Here is a 20,242-nt window from a genome sequence, read left to right on the forward strand (position 1 = left end):
ATACAATATAAAAAAGCCGGCATAAAAATAGCAAACACGCGTGCAAATCATGGGGTGGACTGAGTGATGGCTTACGATGCGTAGCCACGCCCTACTAGTTTCGTTACATCTAACATCTTAAGCATATTTTTTTCACAGCTTTTTACCATTTATTAATTATCAATATTTTTTGATGCACATTTCTGATTTTCTTACAGGGATTTAGATTATGTATTTTTTACACAGATTATGTTCATTATGAGCGCACGTTTGTTTTCTCTTTTATCTTTATTGTACACAGGTATTGGTGTTTTATTCGTGCAGCTTTAAGTGTTTATATTATTTTTCAGCGCGGTTTTTTTCTTTTATTTATGCTTTTTGTATATACAGTACACTGCTTCCCTTCTGATAGAAAACATTTTGCCTACATTTGCACTTAAAGGTGTCCCTCTCTCCTGTTTAAGAACATAGAAAAGTATGCAGACAGTATACATATTTTGGAAAAATTGAGAATAACATGGTAAAATTACAAATCTTAAGGCAAATGGTCAGAATAGGTCACTTTTAATTTTGTAATTTCAGGCCTTATTAAGTGAAAAGAATGAATTCAGTGTGTAGTTGATTTCAGCAAGCATACTTCTAAGTAAAAATAAATAAATACACCGCGCTAGTTGCTACATATTAGTAAATAAACAGATAACATATAATATGGCAACACTGTAGTCGCTTTAAATAAAAGTCCCAATCAAGTGATAATCGTGCTCAGAAATAATGGAATCTTGGGGCTCGGACAAGGTGCCCCCACATGGATGTAAACTCACCTCTCAATATGGACCAACTATCTCTAGTATGGTCAGATAAACGTGTGGGGAGACCCGTAGAGTTTTTCTTAAGCTGACGGTTCCTGGAATGCAAATACAGTACCTCATGCAAGTAAATATGAAAGAAGGAACTTCATTGCGCAATAATGTTTAAAAAAGGTTTATTTAACCACTTAAGTCTCGGACCATTTCGCTGGCCAAAGACCAGAGCACTTTTTGCGATTCGGCACTACGTCGCTTTAACTGACAACGACGTGGCTCCCAAACAAAATTGACGTCCTTTTTTCCCACAAATAGAGCTTTCTTTTGGTGGTATTTGATCACCTCTGCGGTTTTTATTTTTTGCGCTATGAACAAAAATAGAGTGACAATTTTGAAAAAAACGCATTATTTTTTACTTTTTGCTATAATAAATATCCCCAAAAAATATATAAAAAAACATTTTTTTCCTCAGTTTAGGCTGATATGTATTCTTCTACATATTTTTTGTAAAAAAAAAAACGCAATAAGCGTTTATTGATTGGTTTGCGCAAAAGTTATAGCGTCTACAAAATAGGGGTTAGTTTTATGGCTTTTTTTATTAATAATTTTTTTTTTTATTAGTAATGGCAGCTATCTGCGATTTTTATTGTGACTGCGACATTATGGCGGACACATCGGACTATTTTAACACATTTTAGGGACCATTGTCATTTTTACAGCGATCAGTGTGATAAAATTGCACTGATTACTGTAAAAATGACACTGGCAGTGAAGGGGTTAACCACTAGGGGGCTAGGGAAGGGTTAAGTGTGTCCTAGGGAGTGTTTCTAACTGTGGGGGGAGGGGCTGTGTGTGACACGTCACTGATCATAGCTCCCGATCACAGGGAGCTATGATCAGTGACTGTGTCACTAGGCAGAATGGGGAGATGCTTGTTTACATTAGCATCTCCCCGTTCTACCTCTCCGTGAGACGATTGCGGTTATACTTACCTTCTCTGTGCAATGGTTTTGCACAGAGCAGCCTGATCCTCCTCTTCTGTGGTTCCCCGCTGGCGCTCTTGGCTCCTCTCCCCAGTCGAGTGCCCACCATATCAAGCTGCAGAAAAGACCCCTTGCCTTTGGGCTCAGGTAAGTATAAGAGGGGGCTGAATGCAGAAGGTTTTTTACCTTAATACTTGCATGCATTAGGTAACAAACCTTCAGCCTTTACAACCACTTAAAAAAAAAAAGAAAAAAAAAAAAAGCTTTAAACAAGATTTGAATCTACTTCTCCTGTTGGTCCAAGGAGTACACTTAGTTCTGCAGTCTTGTGACTCAAGCAAAATCCACTGTCGGCTGGTGTCACTCAGTTGGTCCAGGCTCTGCAGGGGTCTCAACTTTAATGTCTGAGCGGCAGTAGGCTCAGTCTCTTAGGCTGAGAACTGGGTGATCAGTGGTCTTTGATTGCTCAGTGTAGAGGCAGTGAGGAACAGATGCTGCATTGGACTGATGCTTCATCTACCTAGGTGAGTATGTATGTTTGTTTTTTTTTTTAAATCCTACACTTCTCTTTTTAATAAGCAGTTAGGTCTGTCGAGAGCAAAAAGAAGTAGAATCCATTCTAGCCCAAGATGTATTCCACCCCCTTTAAGCAGACAATCATGCCATGCAATTGTTCTCCCACCAGAAATCTCTTAAAAGTGATTGTAAAGTCTCGTTTTTTTTCCCCTATAAAAATAACAAACATGTTATACATACCTGCTCCGTTGCAGTGGATTTGCACAGAGCAGCCCAGATCCTCCTCTTCTCGGGTCCCTCTTCTGTGATTCTAGCCCTTCCCTCCTGTTGAGTGCCCCCACAGCAAGCAGCTTACTATGGGGGCACCCAAGCCGAGTCACAGCGCCCTGTGTCGATTAAGACACAGAGCGCCGACCCGGCCCCACCCTCTCTCTTCCCTGATGGGCTCTCGCTGCTGTCAATGTCAGCTAGCCAATGGCACCGCTGCTGTCTCTCAGCCAATTAGGAGGGAGAATCTTGGACGGCTGAGACACTCGTGGACAGAGAGGGATCTCAGGTAAGTATTAGGGGGGCTGATGCACACTAAAGGCTTTTTATAAAAAAACCTTCTGCTTTTACAACCCCTTTAAGTTGCTTGTAAAATTCTTGCAGAGGCAACTGCTAGGAGCTCAGTACCTATTGTTGTAGGAATGTCACCAGAACTACATCCCTCAAGAGACATTTCTTTGAACACAATATGTGGGCAGGCATTTCAAGGCAGCAGGATTTATAGTCTTGCAGTCAGAGCTAACAACGCTGTTTTGGATTTCATTGCCTCAAAGGCATTGTGTTGTCAGCACAAACATGAATTTACGAACACACCGTATTTCTTGCAGATCATTTTTTTTTACTTGCTGAGTTTTTAAAGAATAAAACATGGTGAAATGTATGGCAGAGATATACTGAAAATGTTTTGTCCTGGACATAAACTTTAAGGCCCTATTCACACGGGCCAGATCTGATTTTTCTCAGCAGGTGATCTGTCCGCTGATCCTCTGAGCGGCCAAATGACAGGTCTGTGTCCATTCCAGTTATGTAAAGCAGACACGGACACAGCCCACTCTCTTCTATGGGCAGTCAGATGTAAACAGACTGTCTGTCTAGTCTTCTTTTTTGTTTTTGGGGTAAAAGTGGTTGTAAAGGCTGAAGGTTTTTTACCTTCATGCACTATAAGCATGAAGGTAAAAAACCGTAATTGTGCAGTTCCTTCCTCAGCCCCTGACTAATACTTGCCTAAGCCGATCTCGATCCAGCAACGTGCACAAGACCCAAGGCTCTTCCAGGTCTCTCCCTCCCGATTGGCTGAGATGCAGCAGCAGGAGCCATTGGCTCCTGCTGCCGTCAGTGAGGAGGGTGGGGAGCTGAGCCATACTCTGTGTGTCTTATGGACACAGAGAGCCAAATCAGGAGCGAGCATGAACAAGTGCCCCCACAGCAAGCGGCTTGCTATGAGGGCATTCGGCAAGGGGAGGGGCCCACAGAGCCAGTGGTGGACCCATGAAGAGAAGGATCAGGGCTGCTCTGTGCAAAACGACTGCACAGAGCAGGTAAGTATGACATATTTGTTATTTATTTTAAATAACATATTTTCCTTTGCAATCACTTTAAAAGTATTTTTTTCCCCTTTTATACTTACCTAGGTTGATGCAGCATGGGACCGATGCTGTATCTTTTCCTCGGCATCTCTACACTGAGAACCGAGCCATCGAACACCGCCGTTGGCTTGGTTCTCACAGATCCCCGAGAGGAGAGTCTACACTGAGAACCGAGCCATCGAACACTGCCGATGGCTCGGTTCTCACAGATCCCCGAGAGGAGAGCCGCTGACTGTCAATCAGCAGCTCTCTTTTCTGCTCCTCCATGCTCACTGGAGGGCTGAGCTGTGGAGGAGCGGGGAGCAGCCATCTCAGCCTCTCAGCGGCTCGCTGAGAGGCTGAGACAGGCATCAGTCCAGGCACTTGGAAGATCCAGACTTCATTGTCATGATGACGCGGTGCCTGAACTAATTCCAGTGACTTCAGACCGCTCTCTGCTGAAAACGGGTCACAGGAGTACAAAATGCATTGCACTCATGTGCCCCTTATGCCGCGTACACACGGTCGGGCTTTTCGTCTACAAAAGTCCGACGGACGCCGACGGACTAAAGCTGGCTGACAATCCGATCGTGTGTGGGCTTCCCCGGACTTTCAGTGGACTTTTCCAGCTTCAAATTTGACGGACTTTAGATTTGAAACATGCTTCAAATCTTTACGTCGTAACTACGTCGGACCCAGAAATCTGCTCGTCTGTGTAATAGTCCGACGAACAAAAACCCACGCTAGGGCAGCTATTGGCTACTGGCTATCAAATTCCTTATTTTAGTCCGGTGTACGTCATCACGTACGAATCCGTTGGACTTTTGTGTGATCGTATGTAGGCAAGTCTGTTCGTAAGAAAGTCTGCTGCAAGTCCGCCAAAAGTCTGACAAAAGTCAGTCGAAAGTCTGTCGGACAGGCTCTCCGACTTTGGTAGCCGAAAAGTCCGACCGTGTGTACGCGGCATTAGGAGAAGCCCAGCCAAACGAGCTCAGGATGGACTTCACCTTTAAATATACACATCATAGTACAAGTATACTACCATGATAGTACTACTTGGGTGCCTAATTCTAAATTTATTGACATGGTGGTTATAAGGGTAATGTCCAGGTGCTTGGCTCAGATAAGGAAAAACTGATTTGGTGTACATTGCAGCAATAGGGACAGACAGTTATGTGCAGTACTACATGGAGATTGGTTGCTTTGGTAGAGAGGGACATGGAAAGGTCTGTGTGGAATATGGGAAGCATTGGAGGGATGTATTTTTGAATCCTTTACAATGTACTTTTTAAATTTTCTAATACAATGTGGATTTTTTTTTTTTAATTATCAGGGGCCTTTTACGGATTTTCTTATTGATATAAGTGTGTGTGTGTATGAGCTAGTATCTTCAGTGGCTGATATATGAGAGTATAGAAGTCCTGGAGGTCTGCATGTTTCTATTGTTTTTTGAGGAACCAGCTTCACTTGGTGCATGCTCTCCCAACCATGCTACAAAAGGTAACAGCACTCTACACCTTCTGTTAAAATATATTCTAAATATATATACTCGCTCTAATGGTGTACAAAAAATATATGAATAAATGCATGCTGCTATACACAAAGTGCTAATCACTTGATAAAATGCAAAAATATAAATATAGCGCTCGCAAGCACAATTAGTGAAAAAAACAAATTTAAATATATATATTAAACATAAAAGTCCAAATAAAATAAAAGTGTTCCAATCCAATGTGAAGAAAAAGCAAAATGCTTTAGAGATATTGCAACAATACCACCTCATGTGTCCCCACTCACTGGATCCAGACGACCCCCAGCTTTTCAGTCTGGGGGTCACTTTAGATTTGGTAATAATATGCAGGAATGGCCGATTTGGTGTCAGGTCATCAGATCAAAACTCCTTTGTGAAGGTTCTCGGCTGGACAGACAGGTACCCAAAAATGAAAAAGGATTGGACTGATAGTGAAGCACCATTAAAAAAGTCTTTATTGCACATGGGAATGGATACTTACAAAAGGTAAGATAAAAACAGGCACAAACAAGGAGCTGGGAATGCAAAAAATGCCATTCCCGGCGTGCGTTCCACAAGACCGGAAGTGACCGGAAGGCTGGCTTAGAGTATAACATCTGTCCAGCTAACCTGTGCTTCTTGCTCCTGAAAGAAGTCTAAGGCCACGTACACACGACCGGACTTTCTGGCAGAAAAGTCGGACATTCTGATTGTGTGTGGGCTTCTTCAGACTTTTTCTTTCTAAAATTCTGATGGACCTAGAAATAGAACATGTTTCAAATCTTTCCAACAGAATCAGTTCCTGTCGGGAAAACCACTCACCTGTATGCTATTCCGACGGACCAAAAACGACGCAAGGGCAGCTATTGGCTACTGAACCTTTCAGTACTGAACAGCTACTGAACCTTTTTCTAGTCCCGTCAAACGTCATCACGTTCTAAAGGATCGGACTTTGGTGTGATCGTGTGTAGGCAAGTCCATTTCAGCGGAACTCCATCGGAAAGACCGTCGGGGTCTACTCTGACGGAAAGTCCAGTGGTGTGTACGCGGCACTAGTTGTAGTTTAGCTCTAGATAATTACATAACCAGACTTTTCTTTAGTCATATTGTAGTATTTGATGAACAAAATATTTAATACTCTAACATATTCTTTCCTTCTTTGTACTAGAGCAGTAAATGCGCTTTTGGAGAGTAAAAAGACAGTTGAAGAAATCCTAAGAGGAGTGACTTTGATTCTAACATTTTGTGGTATATCTGATTTTAAACGTGAAGTTGTGTTTGCCCAGACTACATTGGGGGATGCTGTAACTACACTAAAGCAAATAACTGGTATGAATTTTACCACCCTATCTTACATAACTGCAGTAAACACACAAACAATAGATGCTGAAAAATGTTTAAAATTAGATTTTTTTTCTTACCTGTAAAATCCATTTCTTTATCGCACATCACAGGACACAGAGCAGCAATTACTATATTATACGCCACCTATAGGTGGTAGATCAATCAAACAAACAGGAAGTCCTCCCCTATATAACCCCTCTTTCACAGGAAGTTCTTCAGTTTAGTAGCAAACAATACATTTCCCAGACAAGAGGGTAGGGACATCTGTGTCCCGTGATGTACTCAAAGAAGTTGATTTTACAGGTAGGATGTAGAAAAAAATCCAATTTTCTTTATAGTACATCATAAGACACAGAGAAGCCATTACTATCTGGGGTGTCCCAAAGCAATGCTCTTGAGGGGAGGAAGACACCATCACAGAAATTTCCACCAGAGAAGGACCTACTCTGCTGTTTATAATACGCTGAGGTCAAAGGCAGTATCCTCCAAGTTTTTGACACCCAAATGGTAAAAACCCTGTAGATATATAAACCAAAGACCAAATAGTGGTCTTGCACACCTGGGCTACTGACATCTGATGGCGGATGGCCCAAGATATTCCCACACACCTGGTAGAGAATCTCTCCCCAGAAAAAAAACTGGATTTTGCCCTTTAACCTCTTGTCGACCAGCCGCCTTCAGGTCGGCTCGTTCCCACGAATTGCCGTAGCTGTACAGCGGTCCCCTTAACCGCTACAGTGGGCACGTTCATAGCAGGGGAGCCGATGTGCGTGGTCGGCGGCCGTGATGTCCGCCGGCCACCCACCATCGTTCCACAGAGAGCCAGAATGGAGATCTGTCATTGTAAACAAACAGATCCCTGTTCTGACAGGGTAGTTCAGAGTGATCGACTGTTCCTAGTGATTAGGCATTTCCCTGTTCTGCCTAGCAACATGACAGGGATCTACTGCTCCCAGTGATCGGGAGCAGTCATCTGCCATGTTCTACTGAGCCAATCCCCCCTACAGTTAGAACATGCTGAGGGAACACAGTTAACACCTTGATTTCCCCCAAGTGTTAACCCCTTCCCTGCCAGTGACATTTATACAGTAATCAGTGCATTTTTATAGCACTGATCGCTGTATAATTGTCAATGGTCCCAAAAATGTGTCAAAAGTGTCCAATTTGCAATATCGCAGTCCCGATAGATCGCTGCCATAAATCTATCCCCCATTTTGTAGACGCTATAACTTTTGCGCAAACCAATCAATATATGCTTATTGCGATTTTTTTTTTTTTTTTACCAAAAATATGTAGAAGAATACATATTAGCCTAAACTGAGGGAAAAAAATATGTTTTTTTGAAAAACGTGGGATGTATATTATAGCAAAAAGTAAGATATTGTGTTTTTTTCAAAGTTGTCGCTCTTCTTTTGTTTATAGCGCAAAAAATAAAAAACGCAGAGGTGATCAAATACCACCAAAAGAAATCTCTATTTGTGGGGAAAAAAGGACATAGATTTTGTTTAGGTACAGTGCCGGAATTAACCGCGCAATTGTCAGTTAAAGCGACGCAGTGCCTTATAGCAAAAAATGGCCTGGTCATTGAGCAGCCAACTCTTCCGGGGCTGAAGTGGTTAAACCATAGGCATCAATGATAAACTAACAGATCCACTGCTAAATATTCGACCTGGATGCCGCCAGCCCTTCCTGGGATCTTTTGGCAGCACCAACCAGGATTCCGACTTGTGCCCAAAACTCAATTAGAACCTGAGCGCCTGAACTACCTCTAGAGTATGTAGTAATATTTCTCATGCAGACTATGGATTAGGAGAAAAATAAAAGGCAAGACACTGTCCCGATTCAAGTGAAAACTAGAAATCACTCTAGGCAATAAAGATGGATGAGGATGCAACATTACCTTATCGTGATGTGAGACCAAGAGCTGCTCCTTGCATGAAAGAGCCGCAAGCTCTGACACTTCCCTTAGTGAAGTGATAGCAACCAAAGAAGCCACCTTCCGAGATAAAGGACTAACAGTGTCTCCCAATTGGTTCAAAAAGTGGCCTCTGCAAGGACAGTCAAGATCAAATTCAAGTCCCAAGGACACAAGAGTGGCCTGACTGGTGGGACTGCCTACGTTACACGCTGTATGACGTATGAATCAAGGAGTGAGAAACAACGGCCTCTGGAAAAAAAAATGTATAGGGACAAACTACTTAAGGCCAATCTCCTTTCCCCTACCGATTGCAGAAAGAAAAAAAATCTTCCACTCACATATATTTCTGCGGGTGCCACTTCCTGGCTTCACCCCAGGCATACAATATTTCCAAGTCCTGTAATTGAAGTTCCCTGAAGCTGGCTTCCAGAGTCTCAACCGTGCGGGGATACAGGACTTCCAGATACGCTGGACTGGAAGTGTCCAAGGAGCGACCCCCGCAAGACTCACTATTTCAGTGTATCAAGCCTTCCTGGGCTAATTCGGCTAACAATTATCAGTGTTACCACCTCTCGAAATTCTTCGCAAAAGATGTGGCAGTAGTCGTGAAAGAGGGAAAGCGTCAAATAAGGGAGAACTGGTCCCTAAGGTGTTGCCAGTACATCTCTCCCTATTGCCAGTGGGACTCTCGTCCCAGACACACAACCTGTTCCAACTTGTTGGAGAACTTGGAATCTAGTAGATCCACCAGCAAAGTTCCCCCTGCCACTATTCTATATTTGGAATATGCACTGGGGATAGAGACAGCACTACTTGTGCTGTCCCAGACACAATGTGGTTCACCTTCCTGAGCCGCATGACTCCCGGTGCCGCCCTGGTGGTTGATATATATGCCCCTGTAGAGGCATTTCCGGATTGAACCTACAACTGGTTTGTCCCATCATCCAGAGCAAGGCGTACGGCCAAAAGTTCCAAGATATTGATGGGCAGTATTCTCTTCTGTAGAGACCAATTCCACTGAACTGTAGCCACCTTGAAACCAACTGGAAAGACTGGCATCAGTGGTTATCTTCCAAACCCCTGAAAGGAAGAATTTCACCTTTTCCAGATTCTGAATCGTCAACCACCAATTTTAGCTTTGCAATACCCTGGGAACGGAGCCCTCCGGCAATCTAATGCCTGGATCTACAAGTTCCAGACAGAGAGAATGATCCTCTACAAAAGACCTGGACAGTAAGACAGTACGTAGGGAACGTGCTTCGACTTAGATACAACTTCTTCCTGCAGAAATGTATCGAAGGAAACCCTGGAATCGACTGCTTCCTGAGCAAAGACTATTGAGGTATATGAAGATTGACACCCCTTGTATCTTCAGCAAGTCCAGCACCGGGGCCAGGAGCTTTGTGAACCCTCAGGAGCTTTGGCCAGCCTGAAGGGCAGTTTCACAAAATAGAAAAAGGCTTTCCACTGCAATTACAGAAATCTTTGATGAGCCTGGAAACAAACAAGCACATAAAGATATGCATTTACTGATGATTATGGACCCAAAAATCTACCTCTTGCAAAATCTACCCAAAACAGAAGGATGCCCAGCAGCTTCAGATAGACCACATGTCCCTATTTGGTTTTGGAACCGCTACAATTTAATTGTTTTACAATAATGAGCCCATAACTTCTAGATCCAATGCAAGGCAAATGACTGACGACTCTGTGGCAGACCCAGGCAGTCCCAAGAGATGTACTTAACCTACCAGGTTTCAGCCAGCTAAAGATGGAGCGAACCACCTCAAAGACTGCCCTAAAATCTGGTCTGAGATACTCTCAAAACACAACAGCCTCAGATGCCTCCCTCACTTAGGAGGGAAAAAGCTTACAGCCCCTGAAATTCCCGGGCAGTCCCCCATCCAAGTACCAACCAGGCTTGATCCAAGATCAGGCGCCACAGTGGCCCAGATACCCCTAATGCCATTGGTCCAACAGGAGATGTGAACACCGCCAGATCACTGGACCTGAGGGCAGTGTACCTGCCTCACCCTGCCACCTCTCCCTTCTGGAGTAATTTAGCTGGTCCAACAGGTAAATAATGTAGCGACTATATTAGCTAAAAAGGAATATGCAGTTCCCCAAGCATGCAGGCCTACAACAACGTTAGTCGACCTCTCTACAACCCCGTTGGTATGTAAGTATGCAGGTACCCAGGTATGCCATTATGTAAGTACCTAGGTATGCAAACATGCAGGTATATAAGTATTCTTGCTGTTCATGCATCTATATATGAAATTTAATGCAAATAAGCACATATCTATACAGTTTAACCACTTGCCGACCCGCTCACGCCGATGTACATCGGCAAAGTGGCACGGGTGCGTAAAACAACGTACCCGTACGTTGCTGGGTCATCTGCGGCAAGCGGACGCGTGCTCGCGGGTCCCGCTGACTCGATGTCAGCCGGTGGCCCACGATTCTGGCATGGAGTGGCAGAACGGGGAGATGCATATGTAAACAAGGAATTTCCCTGTTCTGCCTAGCAACATGACAGGGATCTACTGCTCCCAGTGATCGGGAGCAGTCATCTGCCATGTTGTACTGAGCCCATCCCCCTACAGTTAGATCATGCTAAGGAAAACACAGTTAACCCCTTGATTGCCCCCTAGTGTTTACCCCTTCCCTGCCAGTGACATTTACACAGTAATCAGTGCATTTTTATAGCACTGATCGCTGTATAAATGCCAATGGTCCCAAAATTGTGTCAAAAGTGTCCAATCTGTCCACTGCAATGTCACAGTCACAATAAAAATCGCCGCCATTACTAATAAAAATGCCATAAATCTATCCCCTATTTTGTAGACATGATAAATTTTGCGCAAACCAATTAATATACGATTATTGCGATTTTTTTTTTTTTTTTTTTTGCCAAAAATATGTAGAAGAATACATATGGGCCTAAACTGTGGAAGAAATTAGTTTTTTTTATATTTTTATATATTTTTTAGGGATATTTATTATAGCAAAAACCGCATCAACCGCAGAGGTGATCAAATAGCATCAAAAGAAAGCTCTATTTTTGGGAAAAAAGGATGTCAATTTTGTTTAGGTACAATGTCGCACGACCGCGCAATTGTCAGTTAAAGCAACGCAATGCCGTATCGCAAAAAGGGGCTTGGTCAGGAAGGGGGTAAATCCTTTCCGGGGCTGAAGTGGTTAATGTAACTAAGCACATAGTTATGCAGTTCAATGCAAAAAAACACATATGTATGCAGTTCAAGTTATGTAAACATGCGTTTATAGAATATGCATTTATGCAAACGTGCTCTTGCAAACGTATTTATGCTAGTAAGCAAGCATGTGTTTATGTGTAAACGTGTTTATGCAAACATGAGTCTGTGCAAACATACAACATGTATCTATGTGACTATGTGTTTGTGACCATGTGTCTATTCGACATGTGTATGTAAACCTGTATCTATGCAAACATCCAACATGTGTCTATGTGACATACAAACCATGTATCTATGCAACAAGTACTATGCAAACATGTACACAAACATGCGCCTCATGCAACGTGTTTGACGCAAACATGCGCCTCATGCAACGTGTTTGACGCAAACATGCGCCTCATGCAACGTGTTTGAGGCAAACACGCGCCTCATGCAACATGTGTTTGACGCAAACACGCGTACCACGCAATATGTGTTTGACGCAAACACGCGTCCCACGCAATATGTGTTTGACGCAAACACGCGTCCCACGCAATATGTATTTGACGCAAACACGCATCCCACGCAATATGTGTTTGACGCAAACACACGTCCCATACAACATGTGTTTAGCGCAAACACGCATCCCACGCAACATGTGTTTGACGCAAACACGCGTCCCACACAACAAGTGTTTGACGCAAACAATGCAACCTCTATGCTGCTTCCCAACAGCGCACATTATACTGGAGACACAACTCCTTAAAATGTACTGATGCCCGTTCAGTGGTGTATCGACAGATAGTTGCACAAGCCCCCAGGATTAAGCAGTAAGTATCCAAGAATACCTTTTTTGTAGTATATAATTATGACTTATCTGATTACATAGCTCTTATATAGCCATGGCCGAAGTTATGCTTCAGAGGCCTTGCTGATCCTTCAGCCCACATGGTCCACCAGAAAATGGCCACCCTTCTACTTCCTGTCTATACAGGATTAGGCCATGCTGAGTGAACCCACGCCCTCTAGTGGCTGGAGGAGACACTGCAGCCCAAAAGCTCCTGAGAAGTACACAGAGCATGAACAGCACACTGCCCCCAGTGGCCACCGGGAAAAAAAACAGACAGTCAGATCTTCTTTTTTTTTTTTTTTAAGAGAAACTGCAACATGCACACTTACCATTCCTGCTGCAGGATTCTGCATTTAACAGGAGTCAAGCCTTCACCCATCAGTGCGAGATTTGTTATGAAAGACCTTCAGGGACTGGGTCCCCCTTAAGCTGCGGTCTACTCCCCTGAACCTGTATAGCACCCTGCAGGAAAATACCTTGGTCAGAACAAACACTGCACAGGGTTCCATTATGCAGGGTCCAGTGCTGCAAGGCTGCATTACAGACAAACCTTGAGGAATCTTCTCTCCTGTCCAATGAGGCTTGGGTACCATCCTGTTAGGACTGGGCTCAGCTGTCAGCTAATTGCCAGCTCCTTTCTCTCCACAATGACTCAGCTGTTGATGATCTGCTCGTCTGCTCCTCACTACTTAAAGCCGTCCAGCTCACTTCATCTCTGCCTTCGCCTTTGGTCACATCTCAGAGACTTTCTCCTGCATTCCTGTTGAAGACTTGCTCGGCTGACGTCCCTTCTGTCTCCTGATCCTGCTTGCTGTACTACTACGTTGATCTCTGGCTCTCTGACATTGGCTGACTACCCGATCTGGTTACTGAACTCTGGCTATGTATTGACTACGCTTACTCTGTTTACCTTTTTATTATTAAACAAGTATGATTAACTACTGCTGTCTCGGTCTGATTCGTGGTTTCTGACACATCCATTTTCGTTGACAGCTCTTTTGAATGGATCCGAATAAAGTCCATGATTCTAAAAAGAACCGTCCAGACCTCGAAGTATGCTCCCAGAGCACATATATCACATCAGTGACCACCACCTTACAGACACTTGCAAAAAAATGAAGTACTTCCTGTGTAGAAGGGTTATATAGGGGAGGACTTCCTGTTTGATCTGATTGATCTACCAGTGTCTATTCACCTATAGGTGGCGTATAACCCAGATAGTAATGGCTGCTCTGTGAACTGTAATATACGATAGAAATAGGCATTTTTTCCTTGTTAAAGGCATTTTCCACTCAAATTAAGTGATTAGTTGTGACTGCAGTTTTTACAATTCTTAATAGAACAGGAGTAGAGCGGAATTCTCTTACTGAGGACACCTGTTCCAGTGATAATTTTGAAATATGGGTTTTGCCCTCGCTTTTGGGGAGACTTCCTCTCACTTGTTAAGATTTCATGCCAGGTAGTGTGTCAAAATATCTTCAGCAAGGAAAGAAGCAGCAATGAAAACCTATACAGTAGTAATGGGATATATTGCGCAATAAGTGTTGTGTGTACATACATTTCTATGCAGAAAAGCGAAAAGTTCAGAGTCCAAATGGAGCGTTCAGGGTAACCTTCCACTGATCTCAATGCACCAGATGCAGCACCTCTGACTGAAGTATCTCTAGGCAAACAAATAAGAACAGCAGTGCGCACACTGAGTGTAGTATATTAACAATAATATACTACACTCAGATTGCGCACTGCTGTTCTTATCAGCAATGAAAACCTGAGGCTCTAACACTTTACCACTCTATGCAAAGAGAGAAAAAAATATTTTAGCTATAGCTCATCTTTATTTATATCACTAGATCCACAAAAATCTCAAAACATTTTATATTAAAAAACACAAAAGAGAAAGGCAGGCTTGCATGGGACACTGTAACCAGTAAAAATGGCATAAATGTGCTTAAAAAAATAGGGCAGAAAGGATGAAAGTGACAAGAACGCCTACAGCATATAACTTCAGGTTGGATACATATTTGATATGCCTTTTTCTGATACAGTGGGTGTTGCTAACCCCTACAGCAGCCAAAGTAATCTTCCTATAATTAGTAGATGGATGTGGATGTGGTTTTATATCAAAGTGCATTGTTACTAATGAATACTGTTGTAAGCAACACTGACAGAAGAAGTCAACTTAACTAATGGGTATAGAACTTTTGACTTCTACCCTAAGATCAGCAGTCATTGGTTTAGTGCGAGAATTAGCAAGCTGCACTTTTTGGTTAGGTGTATGTAAACTACTTCCCATCTTTCCATGAGCTGTAGAAGCCCAGATATTGTGTTAAACAGTAAACCTCCCCTCTCTCCCAACCATGTTTCGACCACACAATATCAAGGAAACCAATATGTGATGTGGCATTATTGACAACTCTTGTCTTTGGCTCCATGCTCTTGTCTGAGACTAGCACTGTTCCCACGGAATGCGGGAGGGGGACTTTGTCATATACACTTTATAACACAGGTGCAATCACAGCAGAGCTCTGCTCACAGCCCAGTCTGTGTATGCCAAGTCAGTGTATATGCAGGGAGAGGCTAGCTAGGGTGTCAGTTGGAGGTGTCAGCACAATCACGATGCAGAGCACAACTACAGTAATGCCCACAAATCGGTCATCTTTATGAGGAGGAGCAAAAAAGTTGCAATTGAATAAAGAAAGAATGATTTGATTTGAGGATGCAATTGCGATTCAAAGGAAAAACATTGCAAGGTATCTGAACCAACATTCTATTGATAATGTGAGTTCTTTTGACCATCTAATGCACTTTATTATGGAGGGATGGTGCATGACTTTGTGAGTGCATTACTGTGTGTGTACACGCCTAATTACAGATTGGTGTTCCTCCAGAAACTATGGGGAAGATATTTGAAGAAAAGGGTATTGCTGTTATTGGAAGTAAAGATTTTGTACCTCATTTGACTTTGATGAAGTTGTCAAGAGCCCCAAAGCTGCGTAAACAGGTGAGGTTCTGTTACCCGAATCAAAATAATAATGCTGGTAAATGAAAGCCCAGTTAAGCCACCAAAATAGATATTCATTTAGACATAGATATTCTGTTACAACAGTTGTGCAGAGTATATAATGTGACTGTGCAGTCCAGTTGTTCCTCGTAAAATATAGTAGTTGAAAATCAACTCCCGTGCTCCCGCTCCCGTGATCACAGAATGTGATGGTGTTATGGATAACACAATTACACAATTACAACAGCAGCGGAAGATATTTAGCATCCATACACCTATGATATGTTGATTTTCAAATACTATATCTTATGAGGCACATCTCTCTCTTCAGAGACCCTCTGCAGCTCCAATTATTGTCTAGGAGTCACAGGCTTGTGATGTACCTTTCCTTTACCCACCTTACTATATTGTGGTAACCACATAATCACTGCTCAACTGGGAATTATTATTGTGGACTGGTCACCACTTTGCTTGCACGTACCCGTTACATCTGCAGTAGCCCTGAATATCTAACTATTTTGATGTCTACCTATTTTGTTATCTACCTTGTTGCCATACCCTATGTAATGAACGCATTAATGTACGCCTAAGCTCCTGAAGAAGCGTATATATATATATATATATATATATATATATATATATATATATGCGTAACATGTAGAGCCAAGCTACTGCAAAACATGCTCAACTCCCACTAAGACTGATAGAAAAATAATTTGCTATTGCAATAAGAATTGTGTTATTACTTCTCTATCCATATCTCTAATTTAAGGGAGGTGGCATAATTTGATTAATTTTGGTATCCACAGTGCCATCCTGTGGTGATACCTTGAACTAATCCTTTCAGTAGACAGTTGTCGGTTCTTGCAATAGATTCATGTACCTGTCTGATGGAGAACTCAGAGAGATTAGTTGTCTCCCTTGTGATTGACAGCTAATGGTTAGCTGGCTGTATAGCAGCTATAGAATCAGCTATGCAACTAGTATTTCAGCATCCCCATCAGGCAATGTCTTTTCCAAGTTCAGCCCCGTGTCAGTGGACGCTGATGGCCTGCAACCAATGTAGCAAACTTACACACAGGAATAACTTAACACACAACACCCCCTCCTGACAAGTCTGGCCTGTCTGTGTACGCCAGCTTAGTGTTGGTCTTAATTACCTCCAGTTTCACTATCTACAAACTGGCTGTATTTCAAGCCAATGTGAAAGTGACGCAAATGAGAACTACCCAAACTATTTCCAAAACTGTGTAACAAGGCTTTCATAAATTAGGTGCAGGAATTTCTAATGGGCCTGTACTCGTGACAATGTAAATACTGGAAACCTGCCTGTGTGAGTGCATATTTCCTGTTCCTGAGCTTATTTTCCAGGCTTCTCCCAGGGAAAGCTGCAGACATCATCCTAGTATTGTTTTTTGGAACCAATGGTCTGAAAAGGAAAGCATCTGATAACACCGACCGTTTGAAAAACCGCTGCGCAAATACTGCGTGACATACAAATTGCAACACCCACCAATTTATTCTCTAGGGCCTCTGCTTTAAAAGAAATATATAATGTTTGGGGGTTCTAAGAAATTTTCTAGCAAAAAATGCTAATTTTTACTTATAAACAAAGTTTCAGAAAAGATGGTTTGCACCTAAATGGAAGGGGGTCTGCTGTGCTGGGGGAGAGGTTTATGGGAAGGCTGGAGCAGTATTTAAACTAGGATTGAGGAGGGAGGGTGAATTAGTATATAATGGGACAGATAGGGTCAGCCCCTATTGGTGGGTGGAATTGGGGCTATGGCAGATGTTTTGAAGGTTTGCAAACAACCCTTGGAAATGGTACTATTTATACTAAAATAAAAAATATGCAACATACGTGTGCAAAATGTGACAATGCGTTAAAATGTTTGTTCACCAATGCCAGAAGTCTCCCAAGCAAAATAGGTGCGTTGGAAGCATGAGGGGAACTATGATTTAATTGGTATTTCTGAATCTTGGCTTCATTCTTCACGAGTGGGCTATTAATATTCCTGGCTATGCTCTTTGGGAAATACAGGGTAAAATGGAGGGGTGATGGTGTCTGTCTCCATGTGAGAAGTGATGGCAGGAGAGTACTTACCGAGGCCGAGATGCCGAGAGCGGTTCACCCTTGCAACTATGCGCACCCCACCCCCTGGAGGTGATACAGGGAATGAGTGGCGCTAAGGAGCACAGGCCACCAGCAGGTATGGAGTTCCTGAAGGAAGACTGCAGAGCTGGACCAAGGTTTGCAGGGGTTTGAAAAACTGGCTAAGGGTCCGATGCCAGGTGTGGTAGGTAATCCGAGTCAAAGGCAAGGATCAGGAGCAAGAGGAGGTAGGCAAATCCGTTAAACAGGCCGAGGGTCAAACACTTGTAGCAGGCAGAGCAAAGTCCTTTAAACAGTCCGAGGGTCAAATCTTGGAGAATGGTAGCGTAGTAAGGAACAGTCCGGGTCATAACAGGGAATCAGATACAGTAACAGGAAGCAGGAAACAACGGGAAGCTGACGACAAACCAGCAACCCTATTGGACGCCAGAACTGTTTTAAATAGCCCGCCAGAGCGTTACGACGGGCGTGCGTGGGTCACCGCGCGCACACGCCGCTCCATCGGGCCGTGTGTGCGTCGGAGCGCCAATCCACCGTGCACACGCACAGGACCATGGCGGATGCGGCTGGAAAAAACCCTTCTCTGACAGTGCCCCCCCGAGGGGCGGACTCCGGACGCCCAGACTGGACATCAATTCTGAATGTTCCCGGTGGAAGGCTTGAATTAAATGTGGGGCATGCAGATTCCTAGCGGGCTCCCAGGAATTGTCCTCAGGAGGGTATCCCTTCCACTGAATTAGATATTGGAGTTGTCTGCCCCTCTTCCTACAACTCAAATTCGTTCTCCCCGTCCACTTTAACTGGCGGGGGAGGAGGCTCCCTTCTCCCAGGGAAAGAGCCGGCCACCACGGGCTTCAGCAGGGATGCGTGGAATACTGGGTGTATCTTGTAAGAGGTTGGTAGTGCCAGCTCAAATGCCACAGGATTGATCATCCTCCTAACTTTAAAAGGCCCAATGAACTTTGGCCCAAATTTCCTTGAGGGCAGAGGTAATCTAAGATTTGCAGTTGACAGACAGACTTCCTCGCCAACCTTGAAGACTGGGTTCTCCTTCCTTCCTCGGTCATACTGTCTCTTATAACTGTTCTGAGCTTTCTGTAAGGTATCCTGAATTCTTTGAAAGTTAGATTGGATGGAGGCTATCCGGTCTTGAACGGCAGGAACAGACATTTCAGGGATGGTGTTAGGGAGGAAAGGAGGGTGGAACCCAAAGTTTGCCCAAAAGGGTGTTTGATTAGCAGTGGAGTGAATGGAGTTATTGTGAGGCTGTTGGAACTCAGTCCAAGTGGAACTGGTCTAAGTGACTACCAATTAAGGGGAGTGGTTAATTGCTCACAGGTGCTTGAGGCCTATATAACTTTGTGTAGGACTCCTATTGAGGCTGTTGGAACTCAGTCCAAGTGGAACTGGTCTAAGTGGTGAGTTAAAACCAGAGTTTAAAACAGGAGGTTATAACAGGGGTCATAGTACCTGTGTAGTGTGAGTACCTGAGTGTTGTCTGTAGTGTGTGTGGATCGTTGGTACTTGTGTATTGTGTACTGTATACTTGTGTATTGCGAGTGCACGTAGGTCTGTGAATACCTGTGTATTGTCTTGTTGTGTACCTGTGTATTGTCTTGTGTACCTGTGTATTGTCTTGAGTATTAGTGCCAGGAAGCTAGCTGTTAGGTAATTTGGACAGGGTATAATCCCCAATCCTCACTAAATTTAATAGGTACGGTGTGGAGAGGCGACTCTTTGTACATCTTGCTGCATGTATGCGTTCCTTGATCATCCGATCGAGGGCGAATACTGCTGTGCAAAATGTAAGCACATTGTTTCCCTGGAAGCCCAGGTTCTGAATCTGGGGAAGCAACTATCAGCACTGAGAAGTCCCTCCATACTAAAGGAGAGCCAGGAACGTACACGGCAGGGGCCAGCACAGAGGCGGGTGGATACAAAGAGGTGCAGGCACTAGCAAAGAGTAGATGGGTGACAGTCAGGAAGGGTAGAGGGGGAAGTGCCAGGGAGGCTGATCCAGGACTGGAGCATCCCAATAAGTACGCTCCATTGAGTGACATTGGTGAAACCAGTCAGGGACCAGCACTGCTGGAGCTGAGGGACTCTCCTAGCTTCCGGGGGAAGAACTCCTCCAGTGAGAGTGGGGGGGCAGCAAAGGGAAAGGAAAGACAGATTCTGGTGGTAGGGGACTCAATTCTTAGAAGGACAGAGAGGGCAATCTGTAACCAAGACCTGAAGCACCGAACAGTATATTGTCTACCGGGCACTCGGGTTCGGCACATCACGGATCTTGTGGACAGATTACTGGGAGGGGCTGGGGAAGACCCAGCTGTCATGGTGCACGTTGGCACCAATGACAAAGTCAGAGGCAGATGGAGTGTCCTAAAGAACGATTTTAGGGACTTAGGAGCTAAA

The 20,242-nt window shown here is 43.7% G+C and overlaps 1 protein-coding gene across 2 annotated transcripts in view; it reads left to right on the forward strand.

Annotated features, from left to right (window-relative positions):
* AKAP7 (A-kinase anchoring protein 7) overlaps positions 1–20,242 on the forward strand; it is a 414,244-nt gene that overhangs the window by 68,340 nt on the left and 325,662 nt on the right. For both annotated transcript variants that reach the window (XM_073627283.1, XM_073627284.1), the window contains exons 5-6: positions 6,573–6,733; positions 15,602–15,714. In XM_073627283.1, coding sequence (XP_073483384.1) covers positions 6,573–6,733; positions 15,602–15,714 — 274 coding nt within the window. The remainder of the gene's footprint in view (positions 1–6,572; positions 6,734–15,601; positions 15,715–20,242) is intronic.

This window comes from Aquarana catesbeiana, linkage group LG04 (assembly GCF_042186555.1).
Source record: "Aquarana catesbeiana isolate 2022-GZ linkage group LG04, ASM4218655v1, whole genome shotgun sequence".
Lineage (NCBI taxonomy): Eukaryota > Metazoa > Chordata > Amphibia > Anura > Ranidae > Aquarana > Aquarana catesbeiana.